The sequence below is a fragment of the Megalobrama amblycephala genome, linkage group LG16, assembly GCF_018812025.1.
Source record: "Megalobrama amblycephala isolate DHTTF-2021 linkage group LG16, ASM1881202v1, whole genome shotgun sequence".
Lineage (NCBI taxonomy): Eukaryota > Metazoa > Chordata > Actinopteri > Cypriniformes > Xenocyprididae > Megalobrama > Megalobrama amblycephala.
The window spans coordinates 18,699,323-18,720,261 of NC_063059.1; the positions used below are offsets into that span (position 1 = coordinate 18,699,323).

General features: G+C 35.9%; 1 protein-coding gene across 1 annotated transcript; it reads right to left on the reverse strand.

The window, feature by feature from the left end:
• Positions 1–1,345: 1,345 nt before the first annotated feature.
• chrna10a (cholinergic receptor, nicotinic, alpha 10a) lies at positions 1,346–19,542 on the reverse strand. The gene is given in 8 exon segments (XM_048162107.1): positions 1,346–1,684; positions 1,686–2,111; positions 2,113–2,160; positions 2,162–2,205; positions 4,957–5,489; positions 10,795–10,949; positions 12,297–12,442; positions 19,397–19,542. Coding segments are annotated over 8 exon segments (1,599 nt in total). The 5' UTR covers positions 19,458–19,542; the 3' UTR covers positions 1,346–1,498.
• Positions 19,543–20,939: the final 1,397 nt, after the last annotated feature.

Consider the following 20,939-nt stretch of genomic DNA (forward strand, 5'->3'; position numbering starts at 1 on the left):
GGACAGGATTTGCTTAGTTTTAAGTAATGTAGAACTCACTTTACTCATCATTTATGGCTGTAAACATCTAAAAAAATATATTCAAAAGAAAAAATTATAATAACTGATAGCCAATCACAAATCATTCAGGCTAAATTGCTTTATCATAAAAAAAAAAAGTATATTAAACAGCTCTCTGGAATACTTGATTCTGATTGGTCAAACACAGTATTTAGAAGTATTTTACTGTTGACCCAGGCAACCACTTTCCTTCATAGCTGTGCTTTTTCATGTTTTGTGTCACTCCATGATCACTTCTTTCTCACATAATAAAATAATAATAAAAAAAAACTGATATGAAATATGTGTGTGTATATATATATATATATATATATATATATATTATATTTATTTTTTTTTAGTTATAGTGTACATTGGTGGTCAAACCTACGGAAGAGGATTAGGGCCAAGCAATAATAAAAAAATAAAACCATCTTGAGAATAAAGTTGTTAAATTTCGAGAAAAAACTAGTTAAATTTTGAGAAAAAAGTCTAAATAAAATGTTGATAATAAAGTCATTAAATTACGAGAAAAAAGTAGTTAAATTTCAAGAAAAAAGTCTAGATAAAATGTTGAGAATAAAGTCATTAAATTACGAGAAAAAAGTTGTTAAATTATGAGAACAAAATCGTTAAATTATGAGGAAAAAAGTTGTTAAATTTCGAGAAAAAAGTCGAGATAAAATGTTGAGAATAAAGTCATTAAATTACGAGAAAAAAGTCGTTCAATTATGAGAACAAATTCGTAATTTAACTAATTTGTTCTCGGAATTTAACTACTTTTTTCTCATAATTTAATGACTTTATTCTCAACATTTTATCTCGACTTTTTTCTCAAAATTTAACAATTTTTTTCTCATCATTTAACGAGTTTATTCTCAACATTTTATTTAGACTTTTTTCTTGAAATTTAACGATTTTTTTCTCGTAATTTAACGAGTTTATTCTCAACATTTTATTTCGACTTTTTTCTTGAAATTTAACTCGTTTTTTCTCGTAATTTAACTAGTTTATTCTCAACACTTTATCTCGACTTTTTTCTTGAAATTTAACGATTTTTTTCTCGTAATTTAACGAGTTTATTCTCAACATTTTATTTCGACTTTTTTCTTAAAATTTAACTCGTTTTTTCTCGTAATTTAACTAGTTTATTCTCAACATTTTATCTCGACTTTTTTCTTGAAATTTAACGATTTTTTTCTCGAAATTTAACAACTTTAATCTCGAGATGGTTTTATTATTTTATTATTGCTTGGCCCTAATCCTCTTCCGTACAAACCAGTAGTAATGTTGGAGTAATTAAGATTTTCTAATGTATTTGAAAGTAATTTCTTTATTAATTATTACATACTTTTGACCAGTGTATCATTGTCGTCAAATGTTTTCATTTTGATCATTCTGTCTGGGTTTGTTTTGTGAAAAGCTTGTGTCCTTCTTTCAATCACAAACACTTCTGCTGTTATATGGCTTTCCCCATTATGAGCAGGCTCATGAAGAAAACCATAATGAAAAACAGCCACATGAAGAATCGATCCAGAACCTTGGCAACCTTTTTCCACTCTCCCGTTCTTCTCGCCGTAGCTCTCTGATCACGATAACAGTTTGCGACATACTCGATATTCCTCAAGAGATGCTGCTGCTCACATCTTGCACTGCGGTTTGAACCCACCATCATGATCTCTGCATCCTTCCCCTCCTCTTCCTGTGGCTTTTCCCACCTCTGCTACCCCATCCCCGCAATCCATGCTCATGAACATCCCCTCCTTCCACACGCCATAGCGACAGGTGGGGTGAATTCCCAACGAGCACGCCGGGCTCATAATCTGAGACATGTCTTCTGTGTCCTCGGCAAGTTTTGGAGATGTGGCATCTTGACCCCTCTCAAATTTGAACACAAAGTCATCTTTCCCAGCTTGCCCATTCATGTTGCAGTTGGAGTCGGGCGGCTTCTGCGGTTGAGGGTCTGGTTTCTCTGGTTGCGGCGTCATGCAGTTTTCACCGACTTCGTAGACGAAGCAAATCCTGGCCAGATATTGCAGAATGAATTTCTTGGCCCAGTCTGGGACGGGTTTTGGCCTCTGGGCCACAGTGATGTATGTTCATAATAAAGATGGTGAGGGCAGGTGGATGCAGTGATCATGGTCATCGTAGCTATGTAATACTTTCCTGTAGAATGTAAGAGAAGGTACAGAAAAGTTTTAGTCAATGATATTGCCAATAAATGATTATATATTTGATTGACAAGTTCAGAAGGACATTTTAACAATTCTGTATGATTGACTTACTGTATATGTAGGCTTCTGTTATATGTAAGAGTTTAATGAGTCTGGTTCCTTAACTGTTCCATTAATGATTCTTTAAGTAATTTTAATGAATAAAGATTTTGGGGCGGAAATCAATTACCAAAAAATTAGAAGGTTTTAAAAAATGAATGAATTTAAAATAATTTGTGCCAAAGGAATGTTTACTCAGCCTTTTTAAAAGTTGAAATCCACTGATTCAGCTGTGTGAATCTGATTCACTAAAAGCAACCTCATAAGAGTCACTGCTCACTCTGTTTGTTCTGCATTGTAGAGTCGATCAGTATCACGGCACTATTGATTAATACTATAAGTATTGCATGAAAAACTGTAAGTCAGGGTATTTTAATATGATATTCCTTCTAATACACATGCGAGAACCTTTAACAGAACCAGACGTAATTTGTTTCAGGTATTTAAAAATGGAACTGATTCTAAAAAGAATGTTCTTTCAGTCCTGACAGTAATGGAACATCTGTTTTGACTCCTTTTTTACTCTTTACGCATAACTTTTGCTATCATTTACACATTTACACTTTCAACCCTTGAAAACAGAGACTTTCGAAAATGCTGCAGACCCCTTTTTAGTTTGAAAACTCCAGGGTTGTGTTTCAGTGTAATGGATCAAAATGGACCCTTCATGAAAATGAAGGCATGGCTGCCCACAATACATTAAAAGAGCATGAAAATAACAGACCCGGGCTGTATTTCCCGAAAGCATCGTAAGCCTAAGTTGATCGTAGAGACCATAGGTGGCCAAATGAAACTAAACCTTGTAATCACTGTTGACTTTGCTTACATGGATGGAATATCATACATCTTGCAAGTTATTTTGGCAAAACTGGCATGTAACCAAATTCAAGATTATTTTGATTATTTACCCCACTTAGGGGTACTCATAGCCAGAATATACCGGGTCTATAGTTAACCAAGATGGTGAAATGATGGCTATTAATTGCAGGGTCCTTTTTGCAGCCATTGTTCATTTAAACTTGTGCTCTACATGTGCAAGAGGCAACTGTTTACACTTGTGTACGCAAACCCAGTGTTCATGAACAGTCATGTGACAAGCATTTTCAATCATGTAGTGTGGACAGAGATCGTTTCTGAAACCAGTATAGATGAGGATCATTTTCATTCTGAAAAAAAAAAAAATGCACTAGTGTAAACAGGGCCTGAAACTTTTGCCAATAATTTAAAGTATTTAACTAAAGTCAAGCTTAAAGGTATAGTTAGCGGCAGTAAAAAGTAACTAAACTGAGTTTACTTAACGTCCCTATTACTTCCCTATTTTGACGTATATTCGAGTGAAATAGAGTACCTCTGAGATGACGTGTTTTTGTAGGCCCAGAAGTTAGCAGCACACGGGTTCCCTCGATCGAAAGCCTATGCATTTTTCCCATAGACTTTTGGAAAATCGCAAAAAATAAGGTCTGTGTTTAACAAAGGATTATGACACATTTTGTCTATCAAGATAATCTTTACAAGTTAACACAACATTTATACATTTTGAAGCCTAAATAAAGTCGTCAGATATAAAAAGCTAACAGGCTATAAACTGACTACAGCACACCCTGGTCGCGGATCACCAAGCTTCCTCAAACTTTATTTAAAAAACAACTTTATTTAAAAACATGCTCGCTGATTATGATCTGCGCTGTGTATAAATACTTATCCACTTTTTTATGAGAAATGCTGTCCAAATGTCCTGTTTGTCATGATGACATCTAAAGTTCCTGCCAAAGGAAGTAGTCCCTTTTAGCAACTTGTTTGCAACCGCCGTTTTTAAGACACAATAAAGGTTTAAAAAACCACAAGCGGGTTATAACTGGTGTGTTTTATGTCATAGATGAAAATGTGAAAATATTTAGAGGCTTTGTTAACCACAGACCTTATTTCAGGCGTTTGAGCAAAAACCCATTCAAAAAACCCATAGACTTAGGTCGATGGAAATGGAAGTCCTAAAATACTAACTTGCTTCCGGGTTTTGCATAAAAAAACATGTCATCTCTGAGGTACTCTATGGCTTCTCAAACAAGAAAAAACATGTAAGGCGGGACTTGATGTTGTCATGGGAAATTGAGTGGATGGTTGTGGTTTGCTATTGGCCAATCTCGTGTGAGTGACAGGTTGATCCCGCCCTCGTGCCAGTAAACATGTTATTAGAGAAGAGATGAGATGTCGCTGCAAAAGGGAGGGGAAGTTATTTTGATTAAAGTTTATGAGGGCACACAAGTAAAAAAAAAAAAAATGTGTGCACAGATAAATTATTTATAATAAATACTGCAAAATTCCATTAAAAAAAAAAAAAGTAATTTTCAATTTTAAATTCATGGTATTTTTTAAATACTAATTTAATTTAATTATATAATTTTATAATCTATAATTAACCACATTTTTCTGACTCTAAATATTTGGCTGAATATTAACCATTTAACTAAATATTTAGAAAAAATACCTAAAACGCACAGTCTGAATATTGAATAGCATCCTATCATACCACATTTCTGCCATACTAGTTTACACTGGCTATGCCTTTTTACTAATTTCATATTCAAACGCTGTATTCACATAAACTCTAACCATATCTATAACATGTCAAGCAGGTGTGATTCACCTATAAGAGGTACATTCTCAGAGGGAGGCATGATCTCAGCCACCAGCAGCTGAAACACGGTGAGCGCCAGCATCACAGTAACACCCAGGGACACTTTCTCCCCAGAGTCTGCAGGTAGATAGAAGCCCAGCGGAGCCAAGAATGAGATCATCACGCAGGGAATGAGCAAGTTGAACACATAAAACGAGGCCCTTCTCTTCAGTTTCAGAGTGTATGTCACATCCGGATAAGGGTCTGCACAGCAGCCGTACAGAATGACGTTTCTCTTGGCCGGCATTCCCAGCACCTCCCATTCCACATTGTTGACCAAGTCGGCGAGATCCGCACTCTCCATGGCGTTCAAAATGTTAAGCTGGTTGCCGTTGTAAGTCCAAGACCCGTAGGTCAGTCGGCACTGCTGGGCGTCAAAGGGGAAGAACGAGACATCCACTTTACAGGAGCTTTTTGTGATGGCTGGAGCATCCCACATGATCTGGCCGTCATGGCGTATCACCACATTGGTGTCCATAGTGCTGGTGAATTGATCATCAGCGCTACAAGAAACAGAATATGCTGCCAGAATAAACAGTAGAATCATTCGGGTCATTATACTGTGGGTATAAAAAAGGGCATTTCACACTTGAATTAGTTAACTCTGGGTCATACTAAACCCATGAGTCAACAGAATCCTGGGATATCTTGCTTCACGTTTCACATTGCTTCCTTTTTATTCTTACTCAATATGTTACTGGTCCCACTCATATAATACTAAGTTTCTCAGAAAAAAAGGAACTAATATGTAAACCTAAACTAAAAGCAAGATCTAAAGTATTTAGATCTTGTTCTTAGTTTTGGTTTACATATTGATTCCGTTTTGTCTGAGGACCTTTGTATTTCAGATCATAATTCATTTTGGGTTAAAAGTGGTTTTAGAACGCCCCCTGTAAACGTTTTCAGATCTTTTTCCACTTATAATGCAATGTTAAAACCAATAGAAGTCAAGTAACAACCAAATAGATAGGCCTACACTACAAAAAAAAATACTAAGACAAATAAAATACTTAGCCAGTTGCACTAATACTTGGATGAAACATATTGTGCCTTTAATACAGTCTTTTTGAATAGTATATATTCTTAATTTGTCAATTTTTCCCAGTTTTGCAAAAGAGCTCTATATGTGTCTTATTTTAAGCACTGGATACACTGCAGGATTTTAGCAATCCTATAAGATCATTACTTTATCATACTGTGTGACATGGATCTATTAAACTTGGGTATGACATGCATGTAGACTGTGCGTTGATCATGCTGAATTTCTGACACTGTCAGAAAACAATCGTAGGCTATTTTTGGTCGCAAGAGCAGGAAAACGGCTGTCTTTGAACCTCTCTCACTGTACAATATAGGACCAGCGATTAAAGGATTAGTTCACTTTTAAACAACATTTTCCTGATAATTTACTCACCCCCATGTCACCCAAGATGTCAATGTCCTTCTTTCTTCAGTCAAAAAGAAATTAAAGTTTTTGATGAAAACATTCCAGGATTTTTCTCCATATAGTGGACTTCAATGGGCACCAAACAGTTGAAGGTCAAAATTACAGTTTCATTGCAGATTCAAAGCATTCTACATGATCCCAGATGAGAAATAAGGGTCTTATCTAGAGAAACCATCACTTATTTTCTGAAAAAAAAAAATTAATTATATATGTTTTAACCATAAATGCTCATCTTGAACTAGCTCTCTTCTTCTTCTTCTTCTTCTTCTTCTTCTTCTTCTTCTCTATTTGAATTCCAGCAGTGTAGACACTGATAAGTGTATTACTGACCTCCACAGGTCAAAGTTTGAACTAATTGTTATATACTATTGAACTAGCATATTGTATGACAATTTAGTTCAAACTTTGACCTGTGGAGGGCAGTAATGCACTTAGCAGTGTCTACACTGCTGGAATTCAAATAGAGAAGAAGAAGAGAGCTAGTTCAAGATGAGCATTTATGGTTAAAATGTATAAAATTTTATTTTATTTTTTCAGAAAATGAGCGATGGTTTCACTAGATAAGACCCTTATTTCTCATCTGGGATCGTGTAGAACAATTTGAAGCTGCAGTGAAACTAATTTTGACCTTCAACTGTTTGGTGCCCATTGAAGTCCACTATATGGAAAAAAAATCCTGGAATGTTTTTATCAAAAACTTTAATTTATTTTCGACTCAAGAAAGAAAGACATGAACATCTTGGATGACATGGGGGTGAGTAAATTATCAGGAAAAGTTTATTTAAAAGTGGACTAACCCTTTAAGAGCCACTATCACATAAATTGCCACGATTGTTTCACAATGGCAATCTTTCGTCTGGGACAGCCAAAAATCATGCAGTGTATCCTGGCCTTTAGGGGGCTCTTCTGTGTACAGCCCTCTTTGAGTTATTGCTCAAGGTTTTTTTTTTTCTTTTCTTTTCATTTGATTGGATTTAGGTCTGGGCTCTGAGTGGGCCATTTTAAAACCTTTGTCATCTGAAGCCACTCCTTTGTTGACTTAGATTTGCTTTTGAGGTTCTTATCATGCTAGGGAGAAATAATCATCTTCATCTTCAGGTCCTAATAGTTATATCCAAAGAAAATTTTTACTTGGATACATTTTTACATCTCAAAAAGTTGCCATTTTAACAGGGGGTGTGTAGAGCATTTATAGCCACTGTAGAGTCATAAGGGTTCCCTAAAATGGCAAATAAAAGTGGTCAAGAAAGAATATGAAGGCACAAGATTAGATTAATAGAGTGGTGGAACTATGATGCATTTCTTGTAGGCCAAAACCAAGAAGCGAGTTAACATTTTAGCACTTCCGGTTCCATCGTCCCGAAGTCAATGGGTTTTTTTAGTTGTTTTTTGGTTAAATGGCTGAAATAAGGTCTGTGATTAACACAAGCTCAAGATACTTTCACATTTTATTCTACGAGATAAAATACATCAGTATTACCTTACCTGTGACTTTTCAACACTGTTACGTGTCTTGAAAAAGACAGTTGCTAACAAGTGGCTAAATCGGACTACATAGGCTGTCGGTGAGATTAAAGTCCACTTTTACAGCCTAGTTATGCATATTATTGCACTCTTACAAACAATTATAATTCAAACTTAATGAGAAAATGTTTTTAGATAAAGTGGTGGTGATGTTGAAATCGTGGGACTGTGGTGTAGTTTGTTTATAGCCTACCTTTAGCTTTTTACTTCTTGCAACTGCAAAAGTTGTGTTCAAATGTAAAGATTTATCTTAATAACTTTTGTTGATCATAGAGCTTATTTTTTGTGATAATCCAAAAGCCTATGGGAAAATCCTATTGTTTTTTTTTTTTTTCAAAGGACCAGTGAGATGCAAATTGTTGGTTTGCCTACAAAATGACGTCATAGTTCCACCACTCTATTGTTTCTGTTTCATGTTTTTTTTTTTTTCCACAATACATTAATCTTAAAGGAACTTTCTGCCAATATTTATTCATCCTCATGTTATTCCAGAGCTGTTTGACTTTCTCTCTTCCATGAAAAACAAAATAAACTCTTTCATACAATTACAATGAATAGGGACTGAAGATTTAAAGCTTTATAAAGAATGCAAAGGCATTACAATAGTGGTTCACACAACTCATGCTTTATAGCAGGAATGGCTAACGTCAGGTCCTGGAGAGCCACAGCCCTGCAGAGTTCAGCTCCAACCCTAATCAAACACACCTGAACAAGCTAATCAAGGTCTGAAGGCTTACTAGAAAGCTATAGACAGGTGAGTTTTTAATCAGGGTTGGAGCTAAACTTTGCAGGACTAAGCCTCTCCAGGACCGGAGTTCGCAACCCCTGCTCTATAGTCTAAGTCAGTGGTTCTCAAACCAGTCATGGAGTACCACCAGCCCTGCACATTTTGTATGTCTCCCTCATCTATCACACCTGATTCAACTCATGAGCTCATTAGTAGAGACTGCAAGACCTGGGCTGCGTTCCACTCCAGTTTTAGACACGCACTCACGAACTTCCCTACACACTTCCCCTCGGGGGAATCCCTGCCGCCATTTTGAAGTGCGTTCCACTTCGTGAAGTGGACGAGGGAAGTTTACATGGACAGACCCTCGCTCCCTCGATTTTAACCGAGGGAGCGAGTCTACTTCACATGTACACTTCAGGCAGCTCCATAACCCACAATGCAACACGACGTCACCGCATACCGCGTTTAATTTACCCTACCACAAACAATTCTATGATATATTATTTATTTATTTTTAAACATTTAAAACACACATATATGCATATAGAATGCTGTATTAAACAAATTTGTAAGGGGAAAAAATAAATAATAAATCAGCTCCATTGCGGATTCCAAATGATCAAGGGCTTAGGACGTTCCAGTTCAGCCCATTGCAAAGGTTCCGCCAGAAGTGGGCACTCGTGCAACGTAAGCAATGAACGTACATCCGAGTCAACAAGACCGAGGGAAGTTAGCGAGGGAAGGGCATTTAAAAACTGAACTGGAACGCAGCCCTGAAATGTGTGTGTCAGATATAGGGAGACATAAAAACCCTGTGTTCTATTTGAAAGTGCTCATTCCCATGCCCTAATCCCTTCAAAGGGTTTACCCTCCGGAGTGAGAGCTTCAAAGGGATGAAGGGTGTAGGGGTCAAAAAAAACTCTTTTTTTTGAAATGCACTTCTGCATCATCTAAATGAGACAATCAAGGAGGCACCTTCGTCTTTTTTTCCCTGGTTTACTACAGTGTTATATGAATACGCATTCATATAACACTACAAATTATCAGCTACTGCCCGGTTTTTTACTTTAAATATAATGTATATTGTGTCTGATAAACTGATAAAGATAGCTATAAAGTATTTTGGTTGAAGTACTGTACAATGTCGTTTTGACCATAATAATGTACCAAAATCTAATTTGAATTAATATTATAGTAGTATAGAAAAATACTACACATACATTTATAGGTAAAATCAAACTCCGAGCCTCCTGTACCCATTCTGTGACGTCAAACAACTTCCCTGTGCAAAGGATCATGGGGCCCCAAGTGTCCATCAGTTGTACCCTTCGAAATCCTTCATTCTGAAGAGCCCTTTGAAGTGGCCAGTTTTGAGCACTTCAGTTTGGAACGACCCTTCAATATGGCGGCTTGACTGTTTTCACTCCAAAGTGCCCTTCGGAGGGCAATATATCCCGTTTCGAATGCACCAAAAATGTGCAGGGCTGATATTTTCAATGAATCAATTGATTCTGTTCACCAAACTGGTCTGAATGATTAATTTAATGATTCTTTTGATTAATTAATAAATCATTCAGACAAGTTTGGTGAACTGAATCAATTGATTCATTGAAAATGATCAGCTCAGTGAGTGACCTGCTGACTTAAATGTGGATCTGTTTGTGAGTACATTTTCGTTTTGGAGTGAACTATTCCTTTGATAGGTTTGTTTTAGTTTGTTCAGAGGAGAATATACTTGAAGTAGATGCCACAAAAAAAGAAAAGCTATTGGAAAAATGGTGCGTTAGACTGTCTGAGGCTAAGACTATAATGCAATGTTGACTAATACATTCCAATTAGAGGTGCTCCAAATTCACTACAGGAGCAGCTGTATCATAACTGAATATTAATGTTTGCTTCAATTTTTTTTTTTTTTTTTTTTTTTTTTCAATTAGGAATAAATTAATTTCCTATCAATATCACTTGGAGCCATAAAAAACAGAAACAGATGATTCCCTGAACACTTAATCATAAATGCATTTATTAAGTGTTCAGCTTGTGCCACCATGTGGGGAAAGAAGGAAAGAGTAAATTAAGAAAAGACAAACCCGATACCAATCCGACCTACTTGTTATATAGGACTATATCAGGTCTCCATACATAACTACCAGGTATACGGATGGTATCAAGCCCATCATAGCTATCCTTATTCCAGGTGAGATATTTGTCAACCCACACCTGTCGTATCCACAAATACGCCGTCAGAATCTGGTTACGCTCATCCTGGAACAGAAGCGTATCAGTCATGCTGCAATTTTAGTTCAGTGAAACATTATAAATTATTCAAAATACTATATATATATATATATATATATATATATATATATATATATATATATATATATACAGTACAGTCCAAAAGTTTGGAACCACTAAGATTTTTAATGTTTTTAAAAGAAGTTTCGTCTGCTCACCAAGGCTACATTTATTTAATTAAAAATACAGTAAAAAACAGTAATATTGTGAAATATTATTACAATTTAAAATAACTGTTTTCTATTTGAATATATTTCACAAAGTAATTTATTCCTGTGATGGCAAAGCTGAATTTTCAGCATCATTACTCCAGTCTTCAGTGTCACATGATCCTTCAGAAATCATTCTAATATGCTGATCTGCTGCTCAAGAAACATTTAATGTGTACAATTGTACAAAATATTTGTGTACAATATTTTTTTTCAGGATTATTTGATGAATAGAAAGTTCAAAAGAACAGTATTTATCTGAAATCTAATCTTTTGTAACATGATAAATGTCTTTACTGCCACTTTTGATTGATTTAATGCATCCTTGCTGAATAAAAGTATTCAATTTCTTTAATTTCTTTTCAAAAAAATAAAAATAAAAATTCTTACTGACCCCAAACTTTTGAACGGTAGTGTATAATGCTACAGAAGCTTTGTATTTCAGATAAATACTGTTCTTTTGAACTTTCTATTCATCAAGGAATCCTGAAAAAAAAGTACACAACTGTTTTCAACATTGAAAATAATCATAAATATTTATTGAGCAGCAAATCAGCATATTAGAATGATTTCTGAAGGATCATGTGACACTGATGACTGGAGTAATGATGCTGAGGAATAAATTACTTTGTCAAATATATTTAAATAGTACACAGTTATTTTAAATTGTAATAATATTTCACAATATTACTGTTTTTTACTGTATTTTTAATTAAATAAATGGAGCCTTGGTGAGCAGACGAAACTTCTTTTAAAAACATTAAAAATCTTAGTGGTTCCAAACTTTTGGACTGTACTGTATATATATATATATATATATATATATATATATATATATATATATATATATATATATATATATATATATATATATATATATATTAAGATATAAAGATGCTTTATTTGGCCAATAGTACTCCAAATACCATGTCAAATACATTTTGGCATTATTTTTGAAATAATAATTCCTTTGTTTCCTTACTGAATAACTTATTGCTGAGAAATCATGATGCTTGCACATTAATCTGCGTATGGCAACATGTTCTCTACAGTGTCCTCATATGAGCTCATTTTCTGGCAGGCTGTGGTTTTGAGGGCAGATTACCATGTCAATGATTTGAGAGAGGGTGATCTGTAGTGTGACATTAAGGATGTCTTCTGTGTCCTCCACTGGCCTCAGTGCACTTGTGTAGTTGCTAAATAAATCATTGAGCAGTTTCTGGGCGTATATCCCCTTGGCACCCCAGCAAACTGGAACGAAAGAAAGATATTCGTTATTTGTTATATATTTCAAATAATTACTGTTCTTTTGAATTTTCTGTTCAAAAAAAAAAAAAAAAAAAAGTACAGTTTTCACAAAAATATTAAGCAGCACAGCTGTCTTCAAAATTGATAATAATAAGAAATATTTCTGAATTCAAATCATCATATTAGAATGATTTCTGAAGGATCATGTGATACTGAAGACTGGAGGCTTTGATCACAGGAACTCACAGGGAAATGTTAATTTTAAAAGTAATGCTTTACAATATAGTGTTAACTAAAAGTTACTTTTTATGGAAATGCGTTACGTTACTTTTGTGTTACTTTTTCTCATCTGGGCTGGGCTTGCTTGTTTGTTTTTATTAACAAAAAAAAATTATATTTCATGCCTCTAGACCTTTCAGCTGTGCTGTATTCTAGCTTGCAGAAGGAGAAAGTTCAACACTCTTTCTTCAGCAATAAAAAAAAAAAAATGAAACACAAAGTGTGATGTTTATCTGTCATTTTTTCTTGTTGGTATTTTTAATTGGATCATCAAAGGTAAGCAGCAAAGACATTGGTTAATGAAGTGAGATTAAATACATGAAGTATATTTGTGTAATTTAAAATATCTAATTATTGCAGGTTTGCGAGTTTGCATTTCACTGTTTTTATTGATTTTGAGAAATACTGAATCTGTTTTTGTGCAAGTAGGATGAGTAAATGTCTATTCACATTTAGTCTAGAACTACAATAACTATCATGTTTACACAATGGGTCTCAAATTACTCAAATTGATGCTTCCTCGTTTCCTCACTCCTCCTTCCTCCAGCCCGTGACCCAGAAACTGATAGTACTCAGCCGTCTAAAGGACATCTCAATTCTCTAATTGCACCACGAGAAGGCGAGGAACGAGGAGTGAGGAAACTTCCAGAGAGGTCATGAGCGAGGATACACAGGTGTATCCTTCCCTCGCATTCTAAGGGGGTGGAGTTAAGATGCAAAGAAAGGAAGTAAGGAAAGGAAATATGGATGCACAAATAAGAAATGAAAAGCACCCAACGCCTCTGCACTTAGTCCTGATTTCTCTCAACATAGGGACAGGAGAGCTGTCAGTCAATGGGAAAACAAAGTAACTTGCTTACTTATTTGAAAAAGTAACATATTTTGTACAATATCTGATTACATTACTCGTGCTACTTGTAATGCTTTACCCCAAACTCTGTTGGTGAGAATAAAGGCGCTTTTACACCAAGAACGATTACTATAAAGATAACGGTAATGATATAGTTCTAAAAATCATTCTATAATATAAAAGAATACCACTGTTGGGATCACTTTCGGAACCTTTTTTTCAGCTGTTGAATGATAAAACAATGACGGCCAATCAGAATCCATAAGGGCTCGAGCAGTTAAAATGGCAGACGACATTGTGGAGATCGCAGAGATCCAGAAAAAGCCACCACTGTCGGAAACAATCGGTCATACCCTCAGAATAAATGGTGAGAAGTAACCTATTAATGGCTAGCAAACAGTGTAACATAAAATTACCTCAGGTATCCAGCACTGGTTTCGACAACATTGTCTTGCTTGCTTTGAAGTTGTAGTGACTAGTCGTTATTTTTGTTCCACTTTGTCAGCTAAATTCACTGTTAGATTAGATCGATTACATTAACTATTCACTTGAAACATAGCATGCTGAGGACATCTGCTGGTTAAAGCCATGTAAATGCAACAAAACAGCAAAAACATGTTGTACACACTTTGAAACCGCAGCACGTGAGCTTAGATTAAACAGACTATTATCATTCATTGGTGTGGACGCAAATATAGTTATCGTTCTTGGTGTGAATGGGGCTTAAAGACAACGATAAAGATACAGTTCTAAAAATCATTCTAAATATGAAAGAATAGCACTGTCCACACCACCACTATGATAACGATACAGAGAAACAATATCATTGGGATCACTTTCAGAACATTTTTTTTTTTAGCTGTTGAACAATAAAACACTGACAGCCAATCAGAATTTATTCTAATTTAAAGGTGCTAAAGAGGATGTTTTGTTTTATAAATTTTTGCAATATTACTTGAAACTGTCTTTACTAACTGATAAAAGACTATTTATTAGGTGCTCTGAAAGTAATAATATTAATGTACATCATCTGTGCACGAGGTAGGGCCTTAAAAACATCAGCCAATCGTTTACGCGATCATCGCGTAAACGATTGGCCCTCTGGCTTGTCAATCACTGCCGTGACGTTCCTTGTGAGAGACGTGCGCGGCTGCGCGCTCCAGTAACTTTCCACACTCCACAGGTGCCGCATGCAATGTTTTTGTCAGGAGACAGGAGTAACAACTGCAGATTATGAGTTACCTGCGGTGAGTCCGACATAATGAATCCACTAACACGACACAGCGAATGCCGGTGGTAAACACTCATGTTCCAATACGAGTGTTTACGAGTTTTGGGAGGCGTTCCCTCGAAATGAGCTGTGAAGGAGGGGGGTTGTTCTTACGCATGCGCTCATTTCAAAAACTCACTAACAGTCTTTGGATTCTCAGTCGACGAAAAAATCCTCTCTATCACCTTTAAGGGCTCGCACATTTAAAATGGTAGAAGACATTGTGGAGAAGTTAATCACCGAGATCCAGAAAAAGCCACCACTCAGAAACAATTGGTCCTTGGAATAAATGGTGAGAAGTCATGATGAGATCATTATTCCAGGCTGGCAAACAGTGTAACGTGAAATTACCTCAGGTATCCAGCGCTAGTTTCGAAAAAGTTGCAGTGAAAAAGACTAGGCGTTGTCTTTGTTCCACTTCGTCAGCTTAATTCAGTGTTAGATTAGATCGATTACACTAGATCAGGAATCTCCAACCCTGCTCCTGGAGGGCTACTGTCCTGCAGACTTCATTTCCACACTGCTCCAACACATCTGTCTGTAATTATCAAGCAGCCATGAACACCTTGATTAGCTACTTCGGGTGCATTTGATTGGGGTTGGAGCTGAAATCTGAAGGGCGGTAGCCCTCCAGGAGCAGGGTTGGAGACCTATAGATTTGCTTGAAACATAGCATGCTGGTTAAAGCCGTGTAAATCCAACAAGAACAGCAAAAACATGTTGTACACACTTTGAAAGTGCTTAGAATAAACAGACCGTTGTTCATTTGTTGGTGTGGACGCAAATATATTTATCGTTATAGTTATCTTTATAGTTATCATTCTTGCTGTGAAAGGGACCCAAAAATTTAAAATTCTTGTCATTAATTACTCACCCTCATGCTTGTTCCAAACCCGTAAGACCTTTGATCATTTTCAGAACACTAATTAAAGGTCCCGTTTTTCGTGGTTTTTTGAAGCTTTGATTGTGTTTATAGTGTGCAATATAACATGTGTTCATGTTTCGTGTGTAAAAAAACACAGTATTTTTCACATAATTGACTTATCTGTATACCGCTTGTTTCCACTGTCATAAAAACGGGCTGATGACTTCCTTGTTCTATGAAGTCCCTCCTTCAGAAATACGTAACGAGTTCTGATTGTGCCAGCGCTTCCTGTGTTGTGATTCGACAGCAGCTTTACATTCGACACAGTTTTACATGTGGATTATAATTTTCGGGAACCGAGTTAAACATAAATTGTAACCATTGATCTCTAAGTACAGCGTCCCTGGGAAGGCCAAACAAAGGTGATTGGACTGCGGGATGAAAATAACAGCGTTTCGACGTCATGGCGACAAACACACTCTACAAACGCAACTCTTGCTCTTCTCCGTGGGAGCGCAATAAGACCACGCCCCCTTTTTTGTGTATTCCTGTGGGCGGAGGTTAGTCAAAAAACTGTTTTAGTGACGTCATTAAAGAAGGAAGTAGAGGGATGTAGTCCAAACAGGCCGTTCGATGTAGGCGACTTCTGTTAAATAAAATATCTCGCTTGGCATTGAACTTTGAGCTTTAAAATTTTACAGATTTTATTTATACTCTAACAACAACATTACACACTAACTAAAGTTTGAAACATGGGATCACGAAGAACAGGACCTTTAAGATATTTTTGATAAAATCTGATGGCTCAGTGAGGCCTCCATTGCCAGCAAGATAATTAACACTTTCAGATGTCCAGAACTAACACGTTCGGAGCATGTATCAAACTGCCAAAGTCACATGAACCACTTGAAATTTCTAAAAGTTTCGAAACACTTAGGATGTAACGAAGCCTCGTTTACTGAAATCACATGACTTTGGCAGTTTGATACACGCTCCAAACCACTGATTCGAAACCAAAGATTTGTAAAGCTTCGAAGCTTCATGAAGCAGTGTTTTGAAATCGCCCGTCACTAGATATTGTTGAATAAACTCGTTATTTTGTTTTTTTGGCACACAAAAAGTATTCTTGTCACTTCATAATATTAAAGGCAGGGTAGGTAAAACATTTATTAAAAAAACTTTTTTTCAAAATTTGTTTAAACTTTATTTATATATCAATACATAATTAAAATGTAAGTACTCTGAAAAAGAAAGTATAAAAATCGAGTGTCTGTAGACCTCTCACAACTGTTTTAAAGACAGCTCATTATTTCCATTCACTCCACCCCTCCCTTCTGGGCTCCTTCCAAAGCCACGCCCCCAAAACGCATGAACGTGCGACTCCGACCACTGAGCTGGAAGACGCATTATTTACCTGAGACGAGCGGAGAGGAAGGAGCACAGTGCATGTAGTGACATCATGTCAGAATCACATGTAATAAAAATAACTTTATAATTATGAAGATAAACAAACAAGATGTATTTTAGTACTCACTATCAAGCTAGCATATTGGTATATTGGTAAAGTTTAAAATATATATTTTTTGATTCGCTAACGAGCTAGTTATCTATAAGGCAAAGCTAAAAACAGGTTGCATGATACACGTTTTTCCATTACCATCATTTACACTGTGATGAAGATGAATTTCGTGTAAGATTCATAACATATACGTTGTTCTACAGATAAACAGAGTAACATACACTCAAATATCAACTCACAACTGCATTGCAGACACAAAATAATAACACACACATACAACAAAGTGTGTACGACACACACAGATACAAGATAAAGACATCAGTAAACATAGGTAGAGAATATAAAAACAAAACAAAGGCGAAAAAAAACGTGCAGATAAACACAGGTGAACATGGTAAAAGAGTTAGACAGAGGGTAAATATAGTTCTAAGAAAAGTTCCTAGATGCGGAGTAACGTTAGGCCTACTATCTGTTAAACATGTATTTAGTTATCTAAAGCAAAATTATGCACAATTCAACACTATAGCTATCATCTTGAGCTAGGCCTATAGATTATTTATCGTCTCTACTACGGCTCGCTAAGTAATGTTATGTTAGCTATATTACGCAGCTACGTGTGCTAATGACACATGCTTCATGAAAAAATAAACAAAAAAATATGTATGATCAAAATACAAAAAGAAAGATTTACCTGTCCAGCAGAAATAAAGCCATCAAGGAGTCACTTTTCAGCCCTTGAGTTCCCTCAGTTCTCGCCATCGCTGGAAAGCCACGCCGATATTAACTCACGTTTTATTTCTTTGTTTATCCAAAGACTTTTTGTTCATTGCCTTTTCTTGTGCTGTTACTGTCTTCCTTTTTTTGCCTGGTTTGCCTTCACTAACTGCATAGGCCGGTACTGTGAATTTTGCTTGCTGTTTCTCTGCCATTGTTTTGGTATTCCTAGGATCCGTGCCTCTTGAATTCCCCAAATCAAACGTGCGTGCGCAAGTGGGCAGGTCATGTGTGGCAAAAGGGTGGTTGCCATGGTTGCGAGAGAGTGACAGTCGCCTAAGCCAATCCTATGTTTCGTCCCGGATGGAAATAATGAGCTGTGTTTAATACAGATTAAACGGTCTAGAGTCACTCGATTTTTATACTCTTTTTATCAGAGTTCTTACATTTTAATTATGCATGGATATATATAGAAAGTTTAAACAAATTTGGAACAACATTTTTTACCTACCCTGCCTTTAAGGTTGAACCACTGTGGTTACATGTAAATAAAAGAAGTGAAGCCAAAATGATTCATTGTAGGGTAAGGTAAACCAAAGTTTTAATCAGTTTTATCACTTATTTGAGTTATTTGACATGGTTTTGTTCTGTTGGGCAGGAATAAATCAGAGCCACATGACATGACTTCTGTGAAGGATAACACATGTCCACATGACAGATGGCTTAATCAGGAGCAGTGGAGCGAAGAGATTTCCCGCTAGATTACCCATCTGAAGCTATACAACAGAAGAGATTGCATAAATCTGCCATTAAGCAGTTGGTTGATATAATGCTATTGAATATTCCCACTGTTATTTGCCAGAAAAATAAATAAATATATATATATATATATATATATATATATATATATATATATAGCTCATGAAACACACTTTGACCCTCTGTGACAACATGCCCCAGTAGCATATAACATGGTGTTTCACTATATGGGGTTAGATGGAAGCCCATATAGTGCAATGGTAAATTCATGCGTGAGAGGAAAGGGATTATTTAAAGAGTTAGCGAAACCTATATGAGAATATGATGGAGACACAGATCTGGACTTTGCCAGATGTTTGCAACTGCTGTCATTTCCATAGAGCTCTAAAAAAGATTTACAGAAAGGATTATCATGTTGGACTGACAATGGGTTGTAAATACACAGAAATAGATATATAAAAATCATCAACAGTTGGGAATCAATAAATACAGTAAATGGAAAATGATGCATCAGTCATGCACGTTGCACCCTTTTGGCCAAACATCAGATATGACTATTTTATATAAAACATGAACTTGCTTATAATTTTAAGATTTAAAACCTATTGATGGCTAAAAATGGCAAATTAAATTAAGAGTGAACAGAAACCAACAGCACAATGACAGATAGATAGGCTATGTTAAAAAGAAGAATGCATTACCTGGTGTGAGCATCCAGCAGAAGACAAAAAAAGCAAAATATTGCACATTCCTGACAGTCATCTCGCAATTCACTTTATTGACTATCGGGCATTAAAATGACAGGTGAATAGATATTCGATTCATTGAAGATCTAGTCCTGTCAACTTCAGAGGACAGCTGCTGTATGAAAGTCAATAAAACACAGGGACACTAAACCGTTTAATCCTCCAAACAGAGCACATGTGTAATCCAGGCTCTATGCATCACTGTGTTTGACATTTTATTATATGCCCACTTTATGGTGACATTGAGTTTTTTTAGTTAATATGAATGAATGAATGAATGAATGAATGAATAATCATTGCTTCACGGCAGTATCTATAGATTAATAAAATATTTAATCTTTTTTTTAATGCAAAAACTGATGGCCAGCATTATTTTGACTGCAGATTCTGTGATGGCCAGACTTGAATAAAACCAGCATTCACTATGCATAGCAGATTTAAAGGTGCCCTAGACCCCTTTTTCACAAGATGTAATATAAGTCTAAGGTGTCCCCTGAATGTGTCTGTGAAGTTTCAGCACAAAATACCCCATAGATTTTTTATTATTCAATTTTTTAACTGCCTATTTTGGGGCATAATTAAAAATGCACCGATTCAGCACGCGTCCCCTTTAAATGCTCGCGCTCCCCACCCCCAAGCTCGCAACTCTATAATACATTGCATAAACAAAGTTCACACAGCTGATATAACCCTCAAAATGGATCTTTACAAAGTGTTCGTCATGCAGCATATCAGATCATGTAAGTATGGTATTTATTTGGATGTTTACATTTGATTCTGAATGAGTTTGATAGTAGCCTATGCTGCGGCTAACGGGGCTAAAGCTAACATTACACACTGTTGGAGAGATTTATAAAGAATGAAGTTGTGTTTATGAATTATACAGACTGCAAGTGTTTAATAATGAAAATAACGACGGCTCGGGTCTCTGTGAATACAGTAAGAAACGATGGTAACTTTAACCACATTTAACAGTACATTAGCAACATGCTAACGAAACATTTAGAAAGACAATTTACAAACATCACTAAAAATATCATGATATCATGGATCATGTCAGTTATTATTGCTCCATCTGCCATTTTTTGCTATTGTTCTTGCTTGCTTACCTGCATAAAGTTAGCATATGCAAAAGTTGGGGGGCGTACATATTAATGATCTCGACTGTTGCGTAACAGTCAGTGTTATGTTGAGATTCGCCTGTTCTTCAGAGATCTTTTGTACAAATCAAATTTACATAAGAAGGAAGAAATAATGGTATTTGAGACTCACTGTATGTCATTTCCATGTACAGAACTCTAATTATTTAACTATGCCGAGGTAAATTCAATTTTCAATTCTAGGACACATTTAAATTAGGTGCTTTCAAGCTATTTCCACAAGGTGGCAGTATTTGCACATATTTAAACTGGACTGAACAACAGACTGAAGCTTGTTTCATTATCATGTCATCTTTATGTGAGAAGGAAGACTGTGTATTTTACCTGATCAAATATAT